The sequence below is a fragment of the Lytechinus variegatus genome, chromosome 1 (assembly GCF_018143015.1).
Source record: "Lytechinus variegatus isolate NC3 chromosome 1, Lvar_3.0, whole genome shotgun sequence".
Taxonomy (NCBI): Eukaryota; Metazoa; Echinodermata; class Echinoidea; order Temnopleuroida; family Toxopneustidae; genus Lytechinus; species Lytechinus variegatus.
In genome coordinates, this window is record NC_054740.1 from 10,915,605 (window position 1) to 10,943,219 (window position 27,615).

Below are 27,615 nucleotides of genomic sequence, written 5' to 3' on the forward strand. Positions count from 1 at the left end.
AATTCTTCTTCTTCTTTTTATTATTATAATTATTCTCCTCCTCGACTGTCACGTGACTGTGTGCTTTTCAGTGAATTGCAGAATTCGGTAATGATGCCAAAAAGTGAGCAATTGCTTATGCCTCTGGCAGAGCTTGCATTCGATTACTGTGGTCTTTATTTTTTAAATTATATTATGACGACCCTTTCTTATGGTTAGCCTCGAGCTGATAATTGCTGCTGGGCATAGGCGGCGGAAGCGGGGGGGACATGTCCCCCCCCTAAATTTGAGGAGGGGGGGACGGTCCCCCCTAAATTTGTTGTTGATTACCTTTTTTTTTTTTTTTTTTTTTTTTTTTTGCTTGTCAGTTTATTTTCCTACTTCCCCCCTAAAATTTTTGGGTTGAGAACCTTTTTTTTTTTTTTGCTTGTCAAAATTTTTTTGGTTGTCCCCTCCTAAAATTTTTGGCTTCCGCGGCCAATTGCTGCTGGGTATAGCCTACACGTTGTTAGGAGTTCGTTAAATGTGTTTTCTTTGCTTGGATCACCTCATGCCTTTAGTACAACCATGCAATTAACTGCGACTTCTTCCATTGAAAATATGGAATTGTCTGGTCGGCTTATTACTATAAGTTATTTAGAATAGACCCACCTGCGCTTTGGTTGCATCATATTGCATCATAGGGACCTACAATTTAATCGTTGTATTAATTGGTACCAATATCATTTTATATTGTTCTTTCCTTGGAAAAAAAAAATTACGCACATAAACTTGGCGGCGCCATAAATATTTATAGGGAACCCTTTAATTCTCATTCAGAGCGTGGACAAACAGAACCTGAAAGATACTTATTTTTCATTTTTTATTTGTATATGTGAAAGTACCGGTACCATGATGACACTGAGAACTAAGGGAAATTCCCATAATTTCCCGAGGCTGTCTCAGACTCTTGGACTCGATAGAAGTCTTGAATATTTATATAATATTGGATGGCCTTGAGGTTAATACAAGGAAATATTGGACGAGCTTTGCATAAATATTGGACGAGTCGAAGACGAGTCCAATATTTTGCAAAGCGAGTCCTATATTTCCTTGTATTGACCGAAAAATGGGACATCCAGTATTATGATTATTATTCATACAGAGAATTTTAGCAAATAATTTTTAACTTACCCTCCCGCCCTGAGACTCTGACTCTGCTGTATGATGGGGGGACCTAAAGCTACGCACTTTGTTTTCAAACAATAAAAACTGTCCCAATTTTAATATTTCAACAAATTATATTTCACTAATTTGTGGCAAACATTCTAAAGATCATTAACCAAGTAGAAAATATCACAAAACTCACTAATACGAAAATCCCGTCGTGTTTTTCGAAAACCTCTTAATTTCGCCGCCCGATGTAGAAGGGGTCCTAAAGCTACGCACTCGATTTATCATGCAAAAAAATAGTATTTCCTGTGCCTCAATTTCTAAAATATATTCAAATTATTATAGGATAAAATTAAATTAAAGCGAATATAACTCCAAACTTCCTAACAGTTGTTGGTCTGCTCTGCATTTAGAGATTTACTGCAGCCTCTGTAGAAAAAATTTAATAGGAATTGTTCATCACTCTGCAGTCACAGTTCCACACACAGTGCGCATTTGCCATTGAAAACTGCATGCGCGCGCGATGAGTGGTGCGTACACTTCGGGAATTCCCCTTCTAGTCGTCCAATATTTTCAATATTGTGTCACCTCGGAAAAAATATTAGGCGAGTTCAACAAACTTTTTAAGTGGGTCGAGTGCACCAACAAAATAACACTTGTATTTGGGCTCTAAAATTGTCTGTATGAATAATAATTGATAATGCCGTGACTCTAATGATTTTCAGGAGCGACATTGGGAAGTGAATCCGGGAATCCATGTGAGTTCTGATTTTTTTTGGAAAAAAATAAGTACTTCGACTGTCATTGCTAGTTAGATAAGTTTATTTGTCTTGGAAAGAGAGACGGAGTATCGAGACGCGAGAGCGAGGAACCGCTGAACCGGTACCGCTGCGGCCTGCGCCATGCACCCGGCTTAGGCCGGGGCACTCGGCATGTAGCCGTTTCGTTGGGTCGGTGACTGATTTCATGCGGATACTGTTTGCTCGGGCCAAATGCAAGGCACTGGACGAAATCAAAATTTGTTATGAATCAGTGACAGTGGGTTTGAATATGTTTATGCAGATTTCAAGTATTGATTAAGACAGATGGCAGCCATCTGTTTAAAAAAAAAATTAATTTCTCCTCAACCTCGTAGTCGTACACACTTGCTCACTGCAACCATCCTGCCTGTGGGGAATCTACAGGTAGGACTATGGACGGTATGCCAATGCTGTACATAGCACACACTTTAAAAAATCATTAAAATATCACTTTTGAGACCAAAATTTCTAATTTCCATACAGTAGAGGCGCACGGCCAATATTGGAGACTGTCTCCAATATTGGAGATTATCTCCAATATCATAGACTTGTATTAAGAATTTGGGTATCCAATTTCAGAGACAGTCTCCAGTTTTGGAGACCAATTTCCTTTGTTTACATTTGCGGCAAAAGGATTACCTTGGCAGCAAATAAAAATGTGATAAGCAGATTCCGCATGAAAAATTACCCCTTTTCACCGTCTACTTTAAAAATTCACCGTCTACTTTTGTTTTGATAAGGATTTTTGTTGTCAATCACACACAAAACAAATGAGCTTCTGACCTCAGTGAGACAAAATTTTGATTGGAAAAAATCATGCTTTTGTTGGTGTTTCTTTTGTCCTTTTGCAAAGCAAATTTCCAATATGGGAGACAATCTCCCATATTGGAGAGAGTCTCCCATATTGGCCGTGCGCCTCTACTGACAGTTGCGATTTATTTTTCATTAGTAACTTGGGAATAATTTTTGTATTCACCAGAGCACTCAAAAACTTGAATTTTGGGCATATTTTTGTGTACGCCCACTATTAGTGGAAAGTAATTATGGCAAGAAAATTTTCATTTTTCAATCTCTATTTTTAATTAAGAAAAAATAATTTAAAGAATCAAATTTACATAAGAGCCAAGTTATATGATGAAATGCTGTTTTGGAAACTGACAGTGTAAAAAAATCAAGCATTTGTCCCATAGAAAAAGAGAAAATAAGCCAAAATTGCCACCCTTATTTTGCCACACATGGAGATATAACTGAGAACAAGGTTATATTGTAACATGACCGTTTGTACTCTTGTAAAATCATAAACTCAGTCTCTTATGCTCTCCTGTACATTTCAATCTCCTACATGTAAGCTCTCCTTGAATTAAACTGAAATTATTAAACTAAAGATAGGGTGAACAAAGAATAAATTAGAAGTTAACAAGATGAAGTCCAGATCAGCACTGACTTTACTTTCCAATCTTATCTTCTGGGAAGTTCTGCCAATGTACCCACATTGGATAATCATAGAAATCAACCAATCAAATACAGGGAAAATGGTATGAACTATAAAATGAACTAACCCTATTTAAAAATAAGAACCAATCAGAGAATAGATAAGGGTGATCATGAGTTAAACTGAATCCTAATGAGAATTAAACAATAAGACCATGTGGAGTGGAAAGCTAAAGGAAAACCAGGAAGCATGACTGAGGGGAAACAGAATGAATGAATGAAATGCAATGAACCTGTGTTGCTATGTGAGATGTATTGTGGAGATGGAATGAAAGATGAGATCATGACAATGTATGTGGATTGAGAGGATGGAAAGAAGGATGAGATGAGTAGGAATGGAAATAAACAAGTTGAATGTAAACAATAAAGTATGGAAAGCCAAATGTAAGAGTAAAGATTAAAATAGATAGACCAAGCAAAATTTACTGTTACAATATCATAACCTTGTTCATTGAATGAGTGCTCGTACACAGACGTAGCCTGGAGGCGTTTGGGGAGTGAAGTCTTCTACCTACGTAGTCACTCCCCTAACGCCTGGCGCTGGAATACATAGGCTCCCACATACCGATGGAAAAGGCAACTATAAAAATGCACCAAACTGCTAGTTATGTTTAGAATCTGAGGTTAACACTTCTGTACATGGGTAAAAATATCGGTTGGCAATGTTTTGCAAAAAATGGTTAATTATGGTTAAAAAATGCGCAGAAATGAAAATACATATTTCTAGTTCAGTGGTTGAAGCGGGACATTTAAGCACTTTTTAATCTAGCACCGCTCATGAATTTGCCGCCCTCTATACGCGTCACGTAACTAGGTTGCATTATTAAACAGTGGATCAAAGATGGCGATGACAACAAATGTGAATAAACTCTCTTCTACTTTTGTTTTTTCATCGCATTTCTGCGATATTTTTTAACCATAACTAACCATTTTTTGCCAAACATTGCCAACCGATATTTTTACCCATGTACAGAAGTGTTAACCTCAGATTCTAAACATAACTAGCAGTTTGGTGCATTTTTATAGTTGCCTTTTCCATCGGTATGTGGGAGCCTATGTATTCCAGCGCCAGGCGTTAGGGGAGTGACTACGTAGGTAGAAGACTTCACTCCCCAAACGCCTCCAGGCTACACAGACGGCCAACGGCTCGCGATCGTCATGATCGTGTACGGTGTAGAGAGCTCAGCTGGCCGCCGTCTGTTTCGCATACTAATACTGACCTCGTTAGTATACTAACACTAACCTTGCAATACGTGTGAGTGTCTGTTTCGAGGAGTTTTTTTAACATTTAAAAAAAAATTATCCTCATACACAAAGGGCTTGCGATCGTATAGACCACTCATTCAATGGGCGAGGTTATGATATAACCTTGTTCTCAGTTACGTCTATATGTGTGGCAAAATAATGGTGGCAATGTTTGGCTTAATTTCTCTTTTTACGTGGGACAAATGCTTGATTTTTTAACACTGTCAGTTTTCATTACAGCTGTTCATCATATAACTTGCCTCTTATGTAAATTTAATACTTTAAATTATTTTTTTCTTAATTAAAAATAGAGATTGAAAAATGAAAATTTTCTTGCCATATTACTTTCCACCAATAGAGGGCATACACAAAAATATGCCCCAAATTCAAGTTTTTGAGCGCTCTGGTGAATACAAAAATTATTCCCAAGTTACTAATGAAAAATAAATTGCAACTGTATGGAAATTAGTATTTTTGGTCAAAAGAGATATATTAATGATTTTTCAAAGTGTGTGCTATGTACAGCATTGGCATACCATAGTCCTACCTGTAGATTCTCCACAGGCAGGATGGTTGCAGTGAACAGTGGGATTTATCAACTACAAGATATGAATTTATAATTTCTAATCAATGTAAAATGTAAAAGATTTATATTAAAAGGTATGAAAGTGGTACTTTATCGATGTTTTCTTGCGACTTGGACGCCAGAATCACTCCCAAAATGGCAGCCAAAATTACAAATGAACGGAGAGTGCATCGACAACTTACGAATGTGATATCGATATTGCTTTCGACATTAATTATAATGCAATCTGCTCCACATGCGAGCTAAACCGCTACGATCACAGGTAGCAGACAATATTCGATATATCGAGACATTAACGATAATGACGTCATTCAAGACGGCAACTTGCAAGAAAAACCGTCAGCTCAGGTGAAAATGTCTTAGATGAAAGGTTTCTGGATCATCCAGAGGATTTTTATCATTAACTCCGGTCCAAGGTACGCAATTACTTATATTTCCCTGATAATGGAAATTATGAAACTGTAAATTTCACTTAAAAAAAAACAGTTTTAAAATCGCGACCTATAAAACGTTAGCTCACTTATACATTGGCTGTACTCGTACGGGCCTCCAATCTCTTCAGTCTATGTATTGGTGAGTAGAGCCAACGTTCAGCGGAACAACCAAAATACAAAGACTGAATCTTTTGGTCTAGCGATCATGTAGCCGCCATAAGGGTTAACAATGCAAAATCCCCCGATGGGGCCCATTGATTTTTTTCTTTATTTCATAAAAATATATAAAAACAGAACTGGACCAAAATAAAGGTTATGAGATCTATTCCGTTTTGGCCTGAAATGCACCAAAACGGGAAAAAATGAAATTTAAAGGAAAGAAAACAGTGACTTACTTCTACTTTGGCTATCACACAACTCCCACTCCCTGATCTGAACTTATCACATAACTGTGGATGTAGACCCCAATTTTCCTTTCTATATTTTCTCTTTTTTATAGAGTAGACAGCCTTGAAGATGGTGAATTCCAGATCCAGCAACAGCACATCTCTGGATGAAAGTCCAGATGAGGGCAGCTCAGCCTATCGTGGTTGCATCTCAAAGAGCATTAATGTAATACACTAATTTCATTTAATTTTATTTTTTTCAATTTCTAGGAAATTGATTATTTCATAATTTTCACGATTTCTTGCGGTGTCTTTTTTTATCAAAATAATTGTCTTTTTTTTAAACTCAAATTTGATAATTAACCAAAGATATGCAAGGGTGGCAGAACCAGGGGAGCGGTGATTGGGGCACTTGCTCCCTATCCCCCCCCAAAAAAAAAAAATCACCATAAGAAAAAAATGCCCTTTTTCAAAATGGAAAGTGCCATTTTTCAGAATGAAATGTGCCCTTTTTAAAAATAAAAAGTGCCCTTTTTAAATGAAAAAAAACTTCTTTGAAGTAAGACACAATACATTTTAGGTTAGAAAATCACAAATTATGGGCTCGCGCTTCGCATTAGCATGAAGTTTTTGTTTGGTAAGGTATTCATTCTGCTCTTGGTTTCAAAGAGTGCTTGGAATGTGCAGGTTGAAATATCTAAAATTGTCAACTTGCACTTAACACTCGCATTATTCGATTTGTGTGGTATGTATCCTAATTAGCCGTGCCCATTTTGACATATAGGTGCCCTTTTTTGGCTTTGCTCATCCCCCCCCAAACAAAAATGTTCTGCCACCCCTGAAGATATACAGTAGGGGAAGGCGGGGTAAGTTGAGCATAGGGGCAAGTTGAGCCACCAGCCCCAGGCCAATAATGAATGAATCAGACATTGTGGTGGTGTCATGTATTGATGACCCATAGCATAACCCCTAACCCCACCACATTTTTTTCGAAACAAAAAGTAGTTTTTAGAGGGAAAAATATGAATTTCAGCCAAAAAAGTAAAAAAGAGTGTAAAATAGATAAGTGCTTTATAAACACACACATCTTTAAATATTATAAAGACATGATAACAACATTATTAGTCCAGGTATGGATCTTCATTCTTGTCATAGTCTTTTATATGATGGATGCATAATAAATGTTTGAATACAAATTATCGCACTAAGTTCGGACTGGTAGTGTGGTACGGTATGTCACTGACACAGCTCCCGTAGGACTAGCGTGCCAAAATTGATTTTTTGATTGTTTTGGCTTCAATAGGGTCCCCTTAGACCAAAAACGATGGGGTTCAAATTTTCAGACCCCTCCTTCCCTTTGTGGGGGGTCCTTTTTGGCGCCATATTGGCCTGTACAAAGCCCAATAGGATAATCCATTGTTTTCAACCTTATTTCTCACTTTTCTTCGCCAATTATATTTTTTAAGTTGTCTGAGGTGTACAAGAATGAATATTTGATGATGATGTGATGTCAATGTTTTTTAACTTTTACCAAATGGGGGCGGACTTTACGAAAAATGCCCCAAAATTGTAAAATATTGCCCCCAAAATATTATTTTTCCCTTTTTTGGCACTAAAATTAGGACAAAAGGATTACAAAATGAAATGAATATGTCTTGTTATACAATCCAACAACAGAGGAATATATCACATGTAATGTATATCATTATTTTTGGTCAATTGATGTAAAAATCATCCCCATTTCAGGATTTTATGCAGTGAAAACCTTACTACAACACTAGAGGGCGCCATAACTTATGATAAGCACTTCCCTAAAAAAATCAAATTCTAGGCACTAATTTTATCAATAAATTTGAAAGCTGACACATTTCAAGAGCAATTATTTCCAATGCCGATTCATAGTATGGGCATCTAATTTGTTTTGATTCTACCCCCCTCCCAGAGGGGGTGGGGCAAAATGGCTGCCTTAGGCTAAAAATAAAAAAAATCCTGGATTCTTTTTTTTTGTTACTTAAGTGACCTTAATTTGGTTTCTATTCAAATATTTTTAAGGGTGAAGAAGTATATTGGGAACAGTTACAAGGACCCAGAAATCCAAGATGGCTTCCAAAAATGGAGTTTTAATGGCTGTTGATACTTTAAATGGACATAGCACATTTTATATACCTGAGCATAATCGGTGTCTAGACCATGGTTTCAACGATCAAAATTGGGACAAGAATACCGTTTCCTTTTTTTTTATTTATTTAACTTCTGGAGGCCATCTTGGACTCAACATACCGGGACAGTCTGTGGTCCGGTATGTTAAAAAAATCCAAGATGGCTTCCAAAAATGGAGTTTGAAATTGCCGTTGCTGCTTGAAAAACCGATATAGTTTGTTCAATATCCGGGAATATGAATGTGTGTGACTACCATGGAAAAGTGAGTCTAATAATACATTAGATTAAGTTACAAGGAGAGTCGTTGGTCGAGTATGTCAACAATAGAGTATAAAATAGCCACTGTTATTTACAAGTGGACATGTAATATCCATCAAGAATATGGTTTGATGTCTAAACCATGATTTTTAAAGTCAGAAAATTAGTTACAACCGTTCGAGTGTTGTGGCCCAGTGGATTGGTCTTTTAAAGGGTCTTTGAAAGGGTCGTGGGTTCGAATCCCAGCCATGGCATAGTTTCATTCTGCAAGAAATTTATCAACATTGTGCTGCACTCAACCCAGGTGAGGTAAATGGGTACCCGGTAGGAAGAAATTCCCTGAATGCGCGAAGAAATTCCTTGAATGCTAGAGCGCCTAGGCAGCCCATCTAAGGCAGGGGTAATAATAATGGCAAGGCCCGCTGGGAGAACATTTTTTAGAACTGAAGTGGCTCCCCTAGGTAAATATAACAAGGACAGTCATTGGTCTATGTCGGAAAATCCAAGATGGCGTGAAGAAATCTGAGTCTAAAGTGATTGCTGTTACTTAAAAATGGACATAGTTCATTTAAAATTCACCAAGGACATATGATTTTGGTGTCCACTCAATGGTTTCATGATTATAATACTTTCGACTAGTTACAAAGATATGCACTTGTCCATTTTGCCTAAAAATCCAAGAAAGTTTTCAAAATGGCATCTAAAATGATTTCTAAAACTCATTAATAATGGTCAGAGTTTATACAATATTAATATGTGAGGAATAATTTGGATGTCTACATGGTGGTATAAAGGGTCAGATAATACATTCAACAAATAACAAGGATATTTAGTTATCCATTTTGTCTAAAATCCATGGTAGATTAAAAAAAATCATCAAATGGGTGCTATTACAATCTCATGAATCAATATGATAACTTATCCCATACACTTAAGTGTAGGCACCAAAATATTTCTCACAGGTTGGTATTGTTTGAATAATGTCTTCACTTTTAAGTAACAATAGTCATTTTGGAACCCATTTTTTAAAGCCAACTTGGATTTTAAGGCAAAATGGATAACTGCATAGTCATTGTAGCCAGTCCTTAATAAGTATTTTTAATTTCAACTCTTGAAATACTAGTGTAGACACCAAAATAATATCCCCAGGTGTATGTTTAATGTTCTATATCCACTTTTAAGTAATAGCAGTCATTTAAGCAATCTTGGATTTTTGATAAACTTGACATCCGACTGTTCTTTCAACTTGAAACAATACTTGATCCTTTAAACTCTAGTGTAGACACCAAAATAAAATCTACAATGTGCATTTCTAATGAACTATGTCTACTTTTAAGAACCACAGTCAATTTAGACCCTGCATTTTGGAGGCCATATCGCATTTTTTGACATACCAGACCACTGACAGCCTTTATTTACTTATCAAAATGTGTTATTTGACCCTTGAAACCATTGGTTTAGACACCAAATTGGGGGCCGTTTCATAAAGCTGTTCGTAAGTTAAGAGTGACTTTAAGAACGACTGGTGATCCTTTCTTACGCGCTAAACCATCGCCTATGGTGTATACCATTTACCAAAAGAAAGGATCACCAGTCGTTCTTAAAGTCGTTCTTATCTTACGAACAGCTTTATGAAACACCCACCTGATATCTCCCAGGCCGATATGAAATGAACTATGTCCGCTTTAAGTATCAGCAGCCATTTTAAGATCATTTTTTGGAATTCATCTTTGATTTTTGGACATACCAGACCACTTAATGTCCTTGTAACTTATCCTTATATATTACTTGACCCAAACCAGTGGTTTAAAATTAAAGATCGAAATCACATTTCCATGGACGATATGAAATCAGCTATGTCTGCTTTAAGTTTAGCAGCCATTTCAGAATAATTTTTTTTCAAGCCATCATGGATTTTTGGACCCACCAGACCACTCACTGTCCTTGTAACTTTTTCCAATTTACTACTTCACCCTTAAAATCATTGAATCAAAACCAAATTGCGGATTTTTAGCACACGGCAGCCTTTTTTGATGCCATCTTATATTTTCCAGGTATCCTGGGGTCCTTATATTCACTCTACCCTGTGTCAACAAATTATTTTAACTCCTAGACCATGGAGTATGAAACTAATTAGGATTCTAGAGTGGATAATGAGTGAGTCGTATTCATTAATTTTAAGTGAATGGTGGCCATCGTGGATACTATCTTGAAAATAACCACTTTCCCTGATGCAGATTTTGGTAGATTTTTAGTATATTATTCCTGAGGTCAATTAGTACTAAAAACTGTTGAAAAACAATGTAAGTTCGGAAGTTCTCTAAACATCACATGTTATTTCAATAATGATTATGTGCATGTGTGTGTGGGGGGGGGGGCTAAAAAATATATTTTATGTGTTTCTTGCTGTCTATCAGTAATTGGAAATTAGCCGAGAAGTATATAATTGACAATTCGAATAGAAGTCCTTTAATCGTAAATTGTACTCTAGAACGAGTGGCCGAATGGTGAAAGTTGTATGCCAGTCAGTGGGGGGGGGGGGGAGTAGGGGATATGGTTGGTAGGATGCTCGTCTAACTTGAAGCCTTCAGATATAGGCATTCTAGCTGTCTAGGGATGATAAAATACCATAAAACAATTCATTTTTAACCGGGCGCAAAATTACTAATATTCCTGATTTTTAGTGGGTCTTGATATAGGTGACCCCCCCCCCCAGGCAGTGGGTGAGGGTGGGGAAAATTGGAACCCTATCATTTCCTGATAGATTGGACCCAAGTGAATAAAAAAAAAAAAACAATTTTTGCACAAAAATCCTGCAGGAGCTTTGTCATGATAAACCGTACCACACTAATATCATCATTATAAGTTATGGCGCCCTCTAGTGTTGTAGTTAGGTTTTCACTGCATAAAATCCTGAAATGGGGGTGACTTTTACATTAATTTACCAAGAATAATCATATAAATTACATGTGATGTATTCCTCTGTTATTGGACTGTACAACAAGACATATGCACTTCATTTTGTAATCTTTTTGTCCTAATTCTAGTGCCAAAAAGGGGGAAAATTATATTTTTGGGGTAATATTTTACAATTTTGGGGCATTTTTCGCAAAATCCGCCCCCTGTATGGCAAAAGTGAAAAAATATAACAACATCATCAAATATTCATTCTTGTACACCTCAGACAACTTAAAAATAAAATTGGCGAAGAAAAGTGAGAAATAAGGTTGAAAACAATGGATTATCCTATTGGGCTTTGTACAGGCCAATATGGCGCCAAAAAGGACCCCCCACAAAGGGAAGGAGGGGTCTGAAAATTTGAACCCCATCGTTTTTGGTCTAAGGGGACCCTATTGAAGCCAAAACAACCAAAAAATCAATTTTGGCACGCTAGTCCTACGGGATGACACACCATACCGCACTATGGGGTAAGTTGAGCCAAACAGCATGGGGCAAGTTGAGCCATGGTAATTCCTATAGTAATGTATCTTAAAAAACAAACAAACCATAAAAATCGATTGAAATGCTGGCTGAAAGGAGCAAATTTACATGACTGCTCTTTTCCTTTTAAATGATGTTAGTATTTATAGAGAATTAGCAAGTGAAAAGACTTTAAACAAAAAATTGACATGCTGGTTCTCCCCTCATACATTTTGTACATAGTTTTTGTGGCTCAACTTACCCCAGAAGGTGGCTCAAACTTACCCCATATATGGGGCAAGTTGAGCCATTTGACATCGTTTTTTTCAAAGGTCACGATGACTTTCTGTGTGGGGATAGAAAGTTATATATAGGTGGAAAATATTTCAGAAGAATTAAATTTCAAGGCAAGGTACTTATTTTGACAAGATTATTAATCATATCAATTCTAACATGCAAAAAGCAAAAACTGTCACAACTTACCCCGCCTTCCCCTATACTAAGATAGAGATGTGCACTGTTTAGAGTGTCTACATGTCAAGAAAGACAGTGTAACTATACATTATTTATTTTCCCTTTTCTACAGATTATTTGAGAAAGAGATGTAATTGATAAAGGGCCAAGCCATAATATGAATAAGTAGAAATGGACTGCAATGGATTGCTAAGTTAGGGTGACCAATATTGCTCAAAATATGATATTCAATTTTTATTTATTATTTGATAGATTGGAGAAATGTATACTAGCAGTTTTTAGATATATTACCCTCTTTGTCAGATTCTGACTTTCATAATGAACATGTATGCACTTATTCCTCTCCCTTCTGTACATTGAACCTTCTAGGAAGAATTTCCAAATTGAAGGCCTACATTGACATTGTTGCATATGAAACATAACAAAAATTGTAAATGATTTGTAAATATCTCCTGATACACAAATCCTATACAACTTCTACCCAGATAAATGTATAATTTAATGGAGAAGAATTGCAGGAGTAGATTTTAGAGAATGAAGTAAAGACGGGATTCACTCAATCATGAGGCAGACAAAGTCCGCAGCACTTGCCTATCAATAACTGGGTAGTTTGAAAAACCAGCTTCACCATATTAATGCTTCTTGGCTGTTGAGTTGAGCCGAATGGTCGCATTCGCTGAAGAAGTACAGCAAATCCTGCTAGAATTGACTTCTGGTGGGTGTTTCATAAAGCTGTTCGTAAGTTAAGAGCGACTTTAAGAACGACCGGTTAACCTTTCTTACACGCTTAATCATCACCAATTAATATATGAATTATCACAAGAAAGGATCACCAGTCGTTCTTAAAGTCGTTTTTACAAACAACTTTATGAAAACACCCACCAGGACTACATGTATATCATTTGAACAATGTGACTCTGCCCAAGTCCAATCTTTGGCGACCAGAGAAATCTGGGGCCGATTGCATGAAGGGTCTTTGCAAGAACCGTCTTTCGTGTCGCCCATTTATTATGATGGGCCATGTGAAACACATTTTAAATAAATTACCTGCAAACATATTTTATTCATCCGTTAAAGAAAACAAAATCTTTGTTTATGAAATGATGTGATATATCATGAAATTGCACACAAATTGGTTTAAATGCTAGCTAATTTTATTTTTTTATCATACATTTCAGAAATATATCCCGCGTACAGCGCATCATAAAAGATGGGCGACACGAAAGACGGTCCTTGGAAAGACCCTTTCGTGCAATCGGCCCCTGTTTGACTTGATTAACAAGTTTTGAATAATCTGATCTCAAAAGTTGTTTGACTTGGGCGATTATTTGACTTATGGACGGTTAACTTAGGCAGCGTTACCTGTATTTTGAATGATTCTTTTTTGTTGTTGTTGCCTTCAAGTAGGTTGTTGATAAAATGAAAACTCCATTAAAAGTAAATTCTATTATCTCTTGCCTTTTCAGGTGACGGGTGTATTGCACATCGTTGCTGGAGCTCTGTGTATTGTATTTGGTATTTCTGCCATCATTCTCAAAGCCTTTGTCTCATACCTTGGTATTCCTATTTGGGTAGGGTTGCTGGTAAGTCTACAAAGATAATGAAAATGTGGATTCAGATTTTTTTATGATCTGTTGAAAATGTAAAATATTCTACGATCATTGCTAAGCTTTGTGTTATGGGCCCCTGATGTTAGAAATCATAGATGATAAACAAGCATTTTTAGATTAAGTAAGTATTCTAAGTATTTTTTTTACTCTTTGTGTAGTCAACTCGGGACTGCTTCCACTTTAATAGAAGGATATTTTCTGAATTCTGGGAAATCTGGAAATCCAATTTAAACAATAACAAGTTTCAATATTAATGTTATTTTACAGAATTATTTGCCTCATTATGTAGCGCAAAAATGTTATGCTCAGTCTCCGCACTTGCATTAGCGAGTGTGTCCTTATGTAGTGTGCATGAACAAAAAAAGGCCCTAAATTCTGTGATTTTTGGTCAGTATACCTAGTTCAGGCTCACTGTAATACTGTTCAATTTTTGGTTTGAAATCAAACTTAAAGTGGTATTTCAGGCTGAAAATGATATAATTTGAACCAATAATGAAAAATCAGACTAACAAAACCAAAAATTTCATCAAAGTTGGACAAGGAAGTTATCAGATTTGCATTATTTCGGTAAAACAGTTCTATGCACGTCTTCATGAATATTCAGTGAGCAAACTGATGATCATATCCCCAATTGTTCTTTTGTATTCTGTTATATAAAAATAATGTTTATTCAAATTTCATCCCTCAAGAATTAATAAAATTGGATTGACAAGTGATTTAATGCATTAGATATTCATTACTGCAATGTATTTAATTATGAAATATTTATGATTTTGTGTAATAACACAAGAAAAAAGAAAATAGGGATGTGACATCAGCCAACCCTATGAATATTCATGATGCCATGCATGCATTATTACTCCATTATCTGTTGTCAGATTTTGATGTTATTTTCAGGATTTTTCTCAGAGAATTTTAATCTATAATTACATGTATATTCAGTCCGGAGTACCCCTTTACAGATTCAGTAAATGCTACTGAATTTGTGGAAATTTGGCAAGTTTTCAGGGAATTTGTTTATGAGCGGGTTCAGGCCTTAATCAATCCAGTCAGACTCATTATGCTGATTGATATCTAGCCATCCTCCAATTAATTTTCCAGATCTTCATAGTAACTGGTTCATTTGGTGTGGCTAATTACTACAAGCCTGCGAGCAAGAAAATTGTAAGTTCTCCACTTTTCACTCTTTATCATAATGGAATTGAAGCAAAGGGATTTATTTGCATCCCCCATTCAATATCTTATAATCGCTGCATACACTATTCAGAGTGTGTATCTGTAGAGTAAGAAATGAAAGCTAAATTTTAACTTCAATTAAATCATATTTAACTTTATTGTTTTTCACATTTAACAAAATTAGAGATTCAAGAGCAAGATCCATTCTTTAAAGAACAAAGTCCATTTTGAATTATAAAGAAATCTGTGAAAATTGTAAGCAAGCATGATTTTTCATTTTCATAATCAGTCAGTGAATAGTCCAAAGTTTTAAATTCTCTTTGTCTATAGTATGGGAGTGGCCAGATTTACGTCGCACTCTCGTCGCTCGATTCAGTGCATCCTCAAACCAACATTTCTACTCTCCTCTTCCTTGAACCGCCCACTTCAGACTATGAGGCCAATATTCTAAAGTCTGGTTTAACTAAAGGCCATGGGCTAACTCTACTGAAATTATGGGTAGCCAAAATGTAACAATTTTGTTTATATTTTATTATTATTTTCATCATTATTATTAGGCAAAATGAAGATCATAGATAACAATTCAGAGAACAAAGAATTAACAGTACACAATAGAAAATAACCAATAGAGTGCCAGGGGCAGAAATTTTAAATTGAATAACTTGCAATAAACCTTCTGCCCCACTTCTAGTGGTTATAAACACTAGAATCATACACATACATGATTTTAAAATGTTGAAATTTTATTATGAACATTTTATTTTTTTTTTTTGCTTACTATTTTGTTTCCCCCGGGGCTTTAGTGATGAAGAATACTATTTTGAGTTATTATTTCCAGAAAGCTATGACTGATAGAAGTAAGAGATTTGCTGAGAAATCAAACCTGTACTGTTAAAGATTTTTGTCATAATTGGATGTCCATAGTTAATCCACATCTTTAGACCAGGGTTGAAATTAAACCCCAGTTCAGAATATTTGCCAAAAGCTCTTTTCAAAACATGGTCATCATCCTTCAGCAGCATATGCTCAGTGGTGACTACACCGTTATTCTAGAATTCTATTTCTCAGAGATGCCAAGTCCGAAGATCAAGCTATGCGTGTGATTGCCTTGACTCAGCGTGAGGTCGCATGCATTGTACATTGTGTGTATGGGGATAGGATGTCATACTTTCGTTAGAAAGAGATATGAGGGGATGAGCAAGAGTCCCAATGGCTGGAGACTCGCTCTTTATGCATGAGAATCGGCATGTCTGATTTCTAGTATGTGAAACCAAGAACTTCCCTAAATCCTGTAACAATTTGTTTCTTGCCTATATTTTATTGTCCAGATGAAGTACTACATGGTGATGTCCACCGTCTCTTCAGTATTTTCCTTCTCGTTTTTGATAGCATTTTCCATTTTCTTGCATAACGAGGGCGGTTATTGGGAAAGTTTTGTATGCCATCCTCTTGCGAGGTCCATCTGCAACAGTCCAGAAGTAAGTATTGGATGAAATGTGTCCCCTCAAATGATGGGTAAAGGACGCACATGGGTAATTTAAACTCCCATTCACTCACATGTTAAATCACAGCCTTTTCAAGAAATCATCAAAATATCCCTCAATAGATTCTGTTTGAAATTACTGACATTAATCACAATGAACAGTACAGCAAAAATAGATACGTTAATCGGGTACTTGGGTAAACGTGGAGCGTTGTGGCCCTGTGGATTAGTCTCTGGACTTTGAAACAGAGGGTCATGGGTTCAAATCCCAGCCATGGCATAGTTTCCTTCAGCAAGAAATTAATCCATATTGTGCTGCAATCAACCCAGGTGAGGTGAATGGGTACCTGGCAGGAATTTATTCCTTGAAAATGCCAAACGCGTAAAAGCTGCTTGAGCTACAGCCAGGGTAATAATATCCAAGTCCTTTGGAAGCGCATAGAGACGTTATTCATAATGTGTTATGCGCTATACAAGAACCGACTATTATCATTATTACTTGTCCAACTCAAACAAAAGTTAATTGGCCTGATATAAGAATAACCATAATTTTGGTCGGTTCACGGCTAGAAAAACCAGAACTGCATTGTCAATAATAATAATTAAAGATAAAGAGATACAAACATGCAGTCTAACTCCAAATGCCTCAAGAGTATGAACATAGAATTATTGTTATCATTTAGAATTTTGATTCAAATTTTTTTTTTTGATGATCTATTTTTTAAATAAATAAATTCATCTTTACTTACGCCTGTCCAAAATACATTGTGTATGGATGAATAACTTAATTATTCAGGTCTGACTAAAAGCAAATACGCAAACTGCCAAACTCCAGATGACAGATCAGTATTGCCAACGCTAAAAATTTGTGAATTTGAAGTCAAAATCACTGATAGCATTAAAAATTTCAAGTGGAGTGCTGTGACCCAGTGGATTAGTCTCCAGACTATGAAGCAGAGGGTCATTTGTTTGAATCCCAGATATGGCAGATTTTCCTTCGATTGATCCACATTATCCTGCACTTGACCCAGTTGAGGTGAATTGGTACCCTTTAGAAGTTTATTGTCTATATATATGGCGGATCAGCTACAGCCGGGGTAATAATGTGTTACCAAGTATCAAACGCATTAGAGTTTATGCTAATAGGAACTGAGCTATAGAAATAGATATCATTATTATTGAGTTTGTTGAATCAAGTCCCAAATTGTGGAGCCCTTTTTTCAGTGAAAATCATGGATTCTGGTGCATTTTACTTATTAGTAAATAGAATGAACAAAAATACTTGGATTACACATACATTACTTGCTGCTCTATCTGGAAAGCTTCTGTCAAGCTTTCAGGTCATCAAGAGCAACCAGTGGCGGATGTGGGGGGAGGGGGTCCTAAAACTGATTTTAAAAAGAGCCCATTGTTATTGGGTCACATCACCTTTTCGACCCCCCCCTAGCAAAACCTAGATCCATCGCTGGCACCCAATTAATAATGTTTTGGTCAAACTTTGAATATATCAGTGAACAATGTGCCAGTTTTATAGACTTCTATAACTGACATGGCGTGACAAAGCCCCATAACAATTTTGTGTACAAAGTAAATGGTATATGAGGCATCAACGAACGTTATGGAGGCGAGCGATTGCGACTGTGCAAGTGTAAAGACCAAATTTTAAGAGGGTGACAAAAAATGACCAATCATTCTTTTGAGCAGTTGGTGCAAACAAAATCAGTTGAGCCAAAAACAATGGCCCAAACCCCAAATTCACGAAGGAGGTTTCTTAAACCCTCGGTTGTACCAATGGTTTATGCAGATTTCCTGTATGAATTACGCTTATTTACCGTGTTATGTCCAATGCTGATGCGTGCTTTTGTCACAGTGTGCCAAATTGACGCCTGTTGCCATGGTTAAGTTTTATTTATTTATGAGTCCACAGTTGAAAAGTGGACTCGTTAATTCAAAACAGTGGACTCCTGAATAAAATAGCATACTTAGCCATGGCAACAGGTGTCAATTTGGCGCACTATGACAAAAGCACGCATCAGCATTGGACATGTTTTGATATACATGTTGAATAAGTGTAATTTATACAGGAAATCTTCATAAACCATGGGTTCCACCGATTGTTTTAAAAACCACTTTTGTGAATTTGGGTCATTGTGTCCAGAGCTTCATAGAAATACTAACGATAGCAGTCACCTTGTCAGTAGTGGTAGAAGTATTTTTTAAAACTCTTTTAGAATTAAAGCAAGGGTCATGTATTTTCTTTCCACGTATTGTCTTGCATTCCTCTTTCTTTTTTGTTTGTTCTTATGCACAGGCAGCAAAAATAGTACTTGACAAACTAACACTTGAAAGTGGATTAAAATAAATTCTCATCACTATATTATTCTTGTATTCAATATTTCTTTCAGTGGACTCGGTACGTGATAGATGCAGTCTTGATCTTGATCTTTGTACTAGAGGCTGTCTGCAGCATGACCTCAGCCTGCCTCAGCTGTTATAAAAATTGTGATTGTTACCGACATGGCCTGGAAATGTGCAAGACATGCAAAATGTGCAATTTGGCCCAACTTTGCAGAAAATGCCAAGAGGATCCTGGAAATTCAAATATTGTGAGTATGGCCCGTATTTTCAAGTCTGGTTAAACTTAGGCTATGTTGGTTTGTACAAAAATATGGAAGCTGAAAATTTTTGAAATTTATTTATGTTGTACATTTCTAACGTTTACTGAGTTGTTTCTAAGTGCTTCAATCCTGAAGATAAAGTAGTTCTTGTTCAGTTATTAATGGTTTTCATTCCAAAGTGTGCTGATAAATTGAGTCGCTTTTAGAGATATTTGTCCTTTTGCTGCCCATAGTTAAACCACTCATTTATACCAGAGTTTAAATTGAATCAGTGTTCAGAGTACGGGCGCCCTGCATCTGACATATTCTGTTACTTGCACATTTGGTAGCTGATGATTGAACATTTGTTTTGTCAATTACAATAAAGAGTGTTTGACAAGTGAAGTACAATGTATGTTTATGTGATATAGATTTTCACCTTCCTAGAATATTCATATATAGAATTAACGGGCATGAAATGAAATGAAGTAGTACCATTTTTACGTAGGATCCTGCTCATTATTTCTGTCTGTTGCAAGGAACTAACAATAAATTGCAACTCTATTTTCTGTCCCTGAATCATTAAAATATCTTGTTATGTATTGTACATTATTTTGTGATTGATTGCTGGCCTGCTCCTTGTCACAAGTAGTGTTATCTCATTTGCTGCAGATTAAATTGAAAATTGTAACAGAATTATTTGCAATTCTGTGAATTCACAATACGGTGCGCCATCTATCGGTTGCAGTGAACAGACCAAATTTATGCAAATTTTAAATTCAGGCTTGACATCGTGCGCAGACGCAGGCAGCGCGCTGTGCTAGCGTACTGTAATCTGACTGTGATGCTTCAAAAAGGAAATCCATGTGGCAGGAATTCACCAAAAACTGTCTAAATTTCGCAAAGAAATATGCTTGCAAATTTCTCTCCTACATGTACCTCTTGGACCCTCGTAAACAGCATATCCAGTCGAGCCACATCAGCCGACACTTAATAATTGCATGCATGCATGAACTTTAGTACTAGTGCATGCATCAGGTGTTGACTTTTTCCTGTGATGCATTACAAATTTCGGCCTGTCCGCTGCAACCGATAGATGGCGAACCGTATTGATTGCAAATATTTTCTTTCAACACCCCCTATGATCAAATAAGGGGATTAAAAACGAGAAGAGACAGCCATAGGATTCCTGATGCCTTCCAGTTTCTTTGATGTTATGTCCTGTTTACTGATGACGAGAGAACAGGTTTTCACCATTTTTCAAATATTTTGTTTTATTATTTTATAGATCTACATGTATGTAGGGTTTTAGAGGTGCAGATATTCTTTGACGTCTTGCAAGGTTGTTTCAAAGAGACAAAATGTCAAAACTGATTTTTAGTGGTTATGCCTATGAAAACCATCAAATATTTTCCATATTGGATTAAAAGAATATTTTGCCACACCCACAAGATTATCATTGTTTAATAAATGATTGTGCGCATGAAGCTATTGTTATATCACAATGAAATTGCATTGCATGTTAGTTGCGCTTTTTATCATTATGCAGATGACGTGAGGCTGTATGTTAATAAATGATTGTGCGCATGAAGCAGTTGTTACGTCACAATGAAATATGCTCATGATTTACAGGATTAACCTAGAATGTTTAAATTTTTTTTTGCTTTATTAAAGGACAAGTCCACCCCAACAAAAACTTGATTTAAACAAAGAGAGAAAAATTCAACAAGCATAACACTGAAAATTTCATCAAAATCGGATGTAAAATAAGAAAGTTATGGCATTTTAAAGTTTCGCTTATTTTCAACAAAATAGTTATATGAACGAGCCAGTTACATCCAAATGAGAGAGTTGATGACATCACTCACTCACTATTTCTTTTGTATTTTATTATGTGAAATATGAAATATTTTTATTTTCTCATCATTGTCATGTGAAATGAAGTTTCATTCCTCCCTGAAAACGTGGAATTCCATTATTTTAACATTTTGTGCTTCAGGCAAGGAGGTCCTAATCGTCAAATTAGTAAAAATTGAAATATTGTATAATTCAAACAATAAAAAACAAAAGAAATAGTGAGTGAGTGACATCATCGACTCTCTCATTTGGATGTACCTGGCTCGTTCATATAACTATTTTGTTGAAAATAAGCGAAACTTTGAAATGTCATAACTTTCTTATTTTACATCCGATTTTGATGAAATTTTCAGCATTGTGCTTGTCTGATTTTTCTCTATTGATTCAATTCAACATTTTTCTGAGGTGGACTTGACCTTTAATCTATGTTTAGCTTTGTGGGAGTATCTAAATGATGATATTGGATGGCCAATTTTTGTGGGATGCATAGAAATATTGTTACTTGCTGAAGAACAATATACGCATCCCACTTAAGGCCATCCAATATTCCATAATTGTTTTCTCTTTTTTTTAACTTGATATTTTCTAGATGTATTATGCTGTTAACATGGGAGACATGCCAATGATGACACTACCCAATGATAACCAGTCTTCTGGCCCAATCTACATTGCAGGTAAAAGATCAATCTTATATAGGGGGACTGCAATTAATATAATAAGTCTATTGTGTGGAAAGCCAATTTTGTCATAATTTATAGGTTAATTGTGCTGTTCCCATGAGAAACACGGCGCTGGAAACAAAGAACACTGAGAAAGATTACAATTAAAAGGGCCTACTTGCTTGATGCATCTACTTCTGATTACACACAAAAATCATTCTATAATGTGCACCACATGTGTTAAAAAAAATGTGGAGTAAAAAAAATCAAAACTATATACTTTTTAAAAATTGCTTGAATACAATGTTGAGCCCCTAATTTATGGCAGTAATGGGTTCCAAACTTGATTGTTTTTATGCCCGGAGGGGCATTAACTCATTGAGTGCTTCGTGCATGCTACGTATCCTACTATAACATGCCACACTCGTGCTCGCACGCCTACTATTGATTGCTTTGTGCTTGCATTGTTTCCTACCCTCGCCTGCTTCGTGCATGACTGCGCACATTCGGAATAACAATCATTGTTACGCCGTTCTGCATTGTATTGTGCATCGCATGCACGCCGTAATTAGCACTATTGTGTGCAGTGTGAACTCTGCTTTCTGACAGATAAACTTACTCACGCGGTTTACATTCGACTTTTTCGAGTATTTCTACATTTTTTACAAGATATGGCTCCGCCTCTGAGAGAGAAGAGACCTAGGTTTTTGATCCATACAAAACACTCCACAAAATGGAACTACTTGATACAACTCATATTTTGGCGGTAAAGATAATAACCAATCCACATAATGAGGACATCATTATAAGGGGTATGAAATTTCCTACAACTTTACTACACAATATTTTGTGGATAAACTAATCGTTAGAGAGTTACAAGCAATTGTAATCATGACTATTGGAAGGAGTGAATACGACTCGCGATCCCAAAATCAATGTGGCACAGGGGGGTTTTGTGGCTGGCACAGGGGATTAGCATCAGATTAGCACTGTGGCATTGGCTTAGTAGTGTGCGTGGCATGTTAAGAGTTAAGCATTGCCCCTGTCCTTCTGTCCGTCCCTACCCCCAGTTGGTTTCCACGCAATAACTCGCAATAATCTTTAATGGATTTTAAAAATGTTTGATGTGTACATGTAGGTAGATGACACCAAACTACAGGCTAAGTTTGAATTGGGAGTCTCATTAAATATGCAAGTTGGTTTCTGCGTGATAACTTGTGAAAAATTAAACAGATTTTTACAAATTTGGTTGTGTAGGTGCATGTAGATGACAACAAAATACAGTCTAAATTTGAATTCAGAGTCCAAAGGTCAAAGGTCATAGCTCATTATATATGCAAGTTGGTTTCTGCATGATAACTTGGAAATATTCACCATGTATTAAAAATGTTTGGTGTCTGGGTAGATGTAGATGGCACCAAAATACAGGCTAAGTTTGAAATCGGAGCCCACAGGTCAAAGGTCACAGCTCATAATAGATATCCAAGTTGGTTTCTGCATAGTAGAGAAATTCCAGTAGTTGCAGTAAACACTGATTTCATGAGAAAGTCTGTAAAACAAGGCTTAATTGTCAGTATATCATCGAGGATCTCGATCTGGTACAGTTACATTAACTGAATCTTGAAATTTACGCTGAGAAATGTTCACACCGAAGATCCCCAACACAGATAAGCGCACGTGGGACAATGTATAATTATTGCTTAGGGCGTCGGGCCCGACGCTCTACCCGAATCCTGTGCTTATTTGATGATTTCTCAGCAATTACACAATTTCTTCCAGAATCCTTTGGCACATGCGTTTTATTTATACAAGCAGACACTTTGGTTATTTCATTGGATTCTGTATGAACTCATTTTGATATCGTTACCAAAACTAGCATTTACCTTTAAGAAATAAGCAAGAGATTTCAAAGAATTCTGGTGTGTGTAGGTAGATGACAGCAATAAACATGCTAAGTTCGATTGCAAAGTCCGCAGGTCAAAGGTCACTATAGGTCATTATATATGCAAGTTGGTTTCTGGATAATCAACAGATTAACAAAATTATTGGTGTTTGTAGGTTTCTGCACGATATTAAGTTCAATCATATTGAATGAATTTCTGATCGTGTTAAGCTGGGGTGTCTGTGTCCTTTGGATACGTCAGATTTCTAGTATTATTATATTATCAATAGCAGCTTTTAAAATGAATAATTTTTGCCTCATGCTGAATGTACATTTTGCTGACATATGATATTTTGAAGACTTTTGAATGGTTTCCAATTTATTTGATGAAAAAATATTTAGTTTTAACGCCAAACGCTATTTATTTGCCAGGCCAATTATCTGTACATGTACCTTTTCTTTATATTCCATTTGAATGAGGTGTTACTTCTCTTGTTTAGTAACTATAGATTGGAAATATTTTCAAAATACTATAATTTTTGCCATAGATTCTATGGATTTGTTTTCTTTTTTTGATTTTCATTCAGTATTTTAAACATGGATTTGAAAAGTTTATTAGTTCGTTTCAAACAGTAGAGAAGTGTTAGATAATAACATTTAAATTTCTAGTTGCCATTGATTTTCGAAGAATGTACATTTTTTAAAGAGATGCATTTTCACTATTTATGGTGGACTTGTTTTAATAAGAGTGTAAAAATGGAACATATTTTCACAATTGTTTTTATTCAGCAAGATATTGACCCCTTTGTGCTGTACTTGACCCAGGGGAAGTGATAGGATACCCAGTAGGATTATTTTTGTAAAAGTGGTAGCTTATGATAACAGTTGCTCTTTGTATCTAGTTCTGGCAGAAGGCGCTATATATATCATGGTACTATTATTATCATAATGTTTATTATTCATAGGTGAGTCGCCTGAATCCTCTGGTCAGCCAGGTCAATTTATGTATCTTTCTCCGAGCCCCCAACATCAGAATTTCATGGCCCTTCCAGCGGTGTCACCACAGAACCAACATATTCCAAAGTTGCCGCCACCCCCGCAGCAACAAGAACAATCCCAGCAACAGCCACAACCATCCAAACAACAGCCACAACCACTCGAACATCATCAAGTGCAACAGCTACCCGAACAACCTCAAGCCCAGCAACTACCCCAACAACATCAAGTGCAACAACCACCTCAACAGCATCAGCAACAGGTACTTTTGATACCTCAGACATCAGGTGTTAACCTGCAGCAGAGTGGTGCCCCATCAGGACAGGCCGGCTTTGTCCAGTTCCAAGCCCCAAGGCAGATGCAGCCTCTAGCGTTTGCTCCAACCCAGCAACTGCCACAGCTGCAACCAGCTGGAATGGCACCGCAGGTGAGTGGCTCTCCGCAGGTTGGTTTCTTCCAGGTGCGAGGTCCAGGAGGGCAGGTGCAGATGGTCCCAGCCCCTTTCATGTACCCCCAGGTCATGATGGCTCCGGCCACTCAGCAACCTACAACTGGTGCAGAACAGGTTCGACAGGAACTCGATCAGCAGGAACCCATTCAACAAGAACTGGTTCAGCAGCCAATAGCACCCTCTAATTCTGCTGAAGCAAATGTTGAGGAATAAAAGGTGGCTCAATGAGTCAGTTGCCCCAAGGGAATCATCATCAGGGATGTTAGGATGTCAGTTTTCCAGCCAAAGCCTGAATTCATGCCTAGGCAACTTAATTTAAGCCATAGAACACAGATCCATGAGGTTGTGTGTGTGTGTCTGTAAAAATGTGATTCCAAAAAGTGATTCCTTCGAGATGATTTCCGGGCATTTATGTCAATTTTAAGTGGCATCTTTAATTTCAGGTAAAATTCTCTGTTGATTAGTGCCTATTGAAAAGCAGCTGCTTTCATCAAGTTAACTGAAATTATAAGTAATCATTTCTAATATAGTACTTCAAGAGATACATATACTTTGTAATTTTGTATCTAGAGAACATTTCAGTTCTTTTCTCTATTAACTCGCATTGCTTATTATCTTCTGTTTTTTATGGATCGTATCTGTAATTTGGTTATCTGGGCTACATGACACAAAGCATAGCAATTGATCGTAGAACAGATGGGCACGTCATGGTCTAGTGGTTCTGACTCTCGCCATTCAAACAGATGGTTGTAGTTTCGAATCCTAGCCATGGCGTGTTTTCCTTCAGCAAGAAATTTATCCACACTGTGCTGCACTCGACCCAGGTGAGGTGAATGGGTACCCGGGAGGATTGATTCCTTGAATGCACGAGCGCTGAAAGGCAGCTCGAGCTAAAGCTGGGGTAATAATGATAATGATAACAATGCACCTCAGAATAAAATTATTCTAGATAGATGGCACTATACAAATACCTGTTATTATTAACAAAATTTTCATGATTGATTGCATTTATGTCAATGTACATATATTATCAATCGTTATAATCAGTTTTACTATCAGTCGCTTAGCTTTTTGAGAGGACCCAGATTGAATATTTAAGAATATTGAAAATAATATAGGAATCTTTATTCAGTACTGTGAGGTGATTTTTACAAGCATACCCAATGATCACAGATGTCTTGTATGTGATGACTATTTTCATGCAATTATCCAATATAGTTTAGATACAAATAATAAATTGTAATAGAGTTGACCTTGTCTCATTGTTTTAGAGAGACAAAATGTTAGGTTTTTTTCGCACACATTTTTATATTGAGCTTTCAGAACAATATGGCAGTTTACTTTTTTTAAGATATTGATTATTTCTTAATTCATTCATTCCTCCATTCTTTCATTTATTCTTTGTTTCTTTCTCTTATTCATTTGATCAATCATTCATTCATTTAATCATTCAATCAATCATTCAGCCAGCCAGTCATTCATTCCTTCCTTCATTCATTTATTCATTCATTCATTCATTCACTATTCACTTATTTATTCATTCATTCATTCATTCTTTCATTAATTCAACCAGTCATTCATCCATTCATTCATTCATGCATCCATCCATTCATCCATCCATCCATTCACTCATTCATTCATTCATTCATTCATCAATACGTTCACCAATCTATTTTCTTTGATTGTTTATTTCACAATATGTTCATACAAACAGGTGAACCTTTGTTGAAAAAATTATAGAGAAGAGATTCATGTGTTGCCATGAAGAAGATTGTACAAAATGAGATTAGCCTGCTGAAAGACAAATTAATATAGGATATGTGCTCCTAACTTGGGGAAAAGCTTAGATAATAAGAAGTATTATCAGGGTCCTGTCTTACAAAGAGTTGTGAGACGTGATCGATCCGATCAACCACGACTATGAAAAGCCAGCTACGCCAACATCTTAAATGCATGTTTGTCCAAAATGTTTTCTAGATAAGATGTAGATTCTTACATTCATTGTCTTCTTAACTGTGCTTCTCTTCATTTACAAAGGACATATACTGTAGTTGAGATTGATAAAATCAATCACAACTGTAAGATGGGACTGACTTATGCGTAATGTCTTCTTTGACATGCAAACAGCTTTGTGAAGAGATTTTATTCTGTCTTTTGTGGATAATATTCATTCATTCAACTTAACATGATATGTTTCTTGCTCTCAGCATGCATTTTTTGCCTCCCTGTGTACTTGTTGTTTATTTTATGAAATACACTTCAATAGCAATCTTAGAATAATTTTTTTTATTTATTGAAAGAAATCAAATTGCATATTTTAAAACATTTTATGAAATATTTTTCTAGGATAATGATGACTGTGCCAAATTGTAAAGAATTTATTTTTTTTTGAATCAGTTAGGTAGATGACTTGTTTGGGAATATTCATAATGCAATCTCTATTCCTCTGATATTTTCTTTTAAGTGATGAGTTGAAAGTATTTACTCATTCAGTTATTAATTTATTTTTTATTGTTGAT

General features: G+C 36.2%; 1 protein-coding gene across 3 annotated transcripts; it reads left to right on the plus strand.

Moving 5' to 3' along the window:
* The first annotated feature begins 1,819 nt into the window (after positions 1-1,819).
* On the plus strand, positions 1,820-25,875 carry LOC121428118 (putative mediator of RNA polymerase II transcription subunit 12). 3 transcript variants are annotated; one of them, XM_041624744.1, is made up of 8 exons: positions 1,820-1,889; positions 6,187-6,299; positions 13,852-13,968; positions 15,097-15,159; positions 16,500-16,649; positions 19,060-19,260; positions 21,698-21,782; positions 24,615-25,875. In XM_041624744.1, the coding sequence occupies exons 2-8, from the start codon at positions 6,204-6,206 to the stop codon at positions 25,307-25,309; spliced, it is 1,407 nt and encodes a 468-aa protein (XP_041480678.1). In that variant the 5' UTR covers positions 1,820-1,889; positions 6,187-6,203; the 3' UTR covers positions 25,310-25,875. The 3 variants fall into 3 exon arrangements, with proteins under 3 accessions (XP_041480678.1, XP_041480790.1, XP_041480751.1); XM_041624817.1 differs by having other exon boundaries at positions 1,829-1,889; positions 6,192-6,299; XM_041624856.1 differs by lacking the exon at positions 16,500-16,649.
* Positions 25,876-27,615: the final 1,740 nt, after the last annotated feature.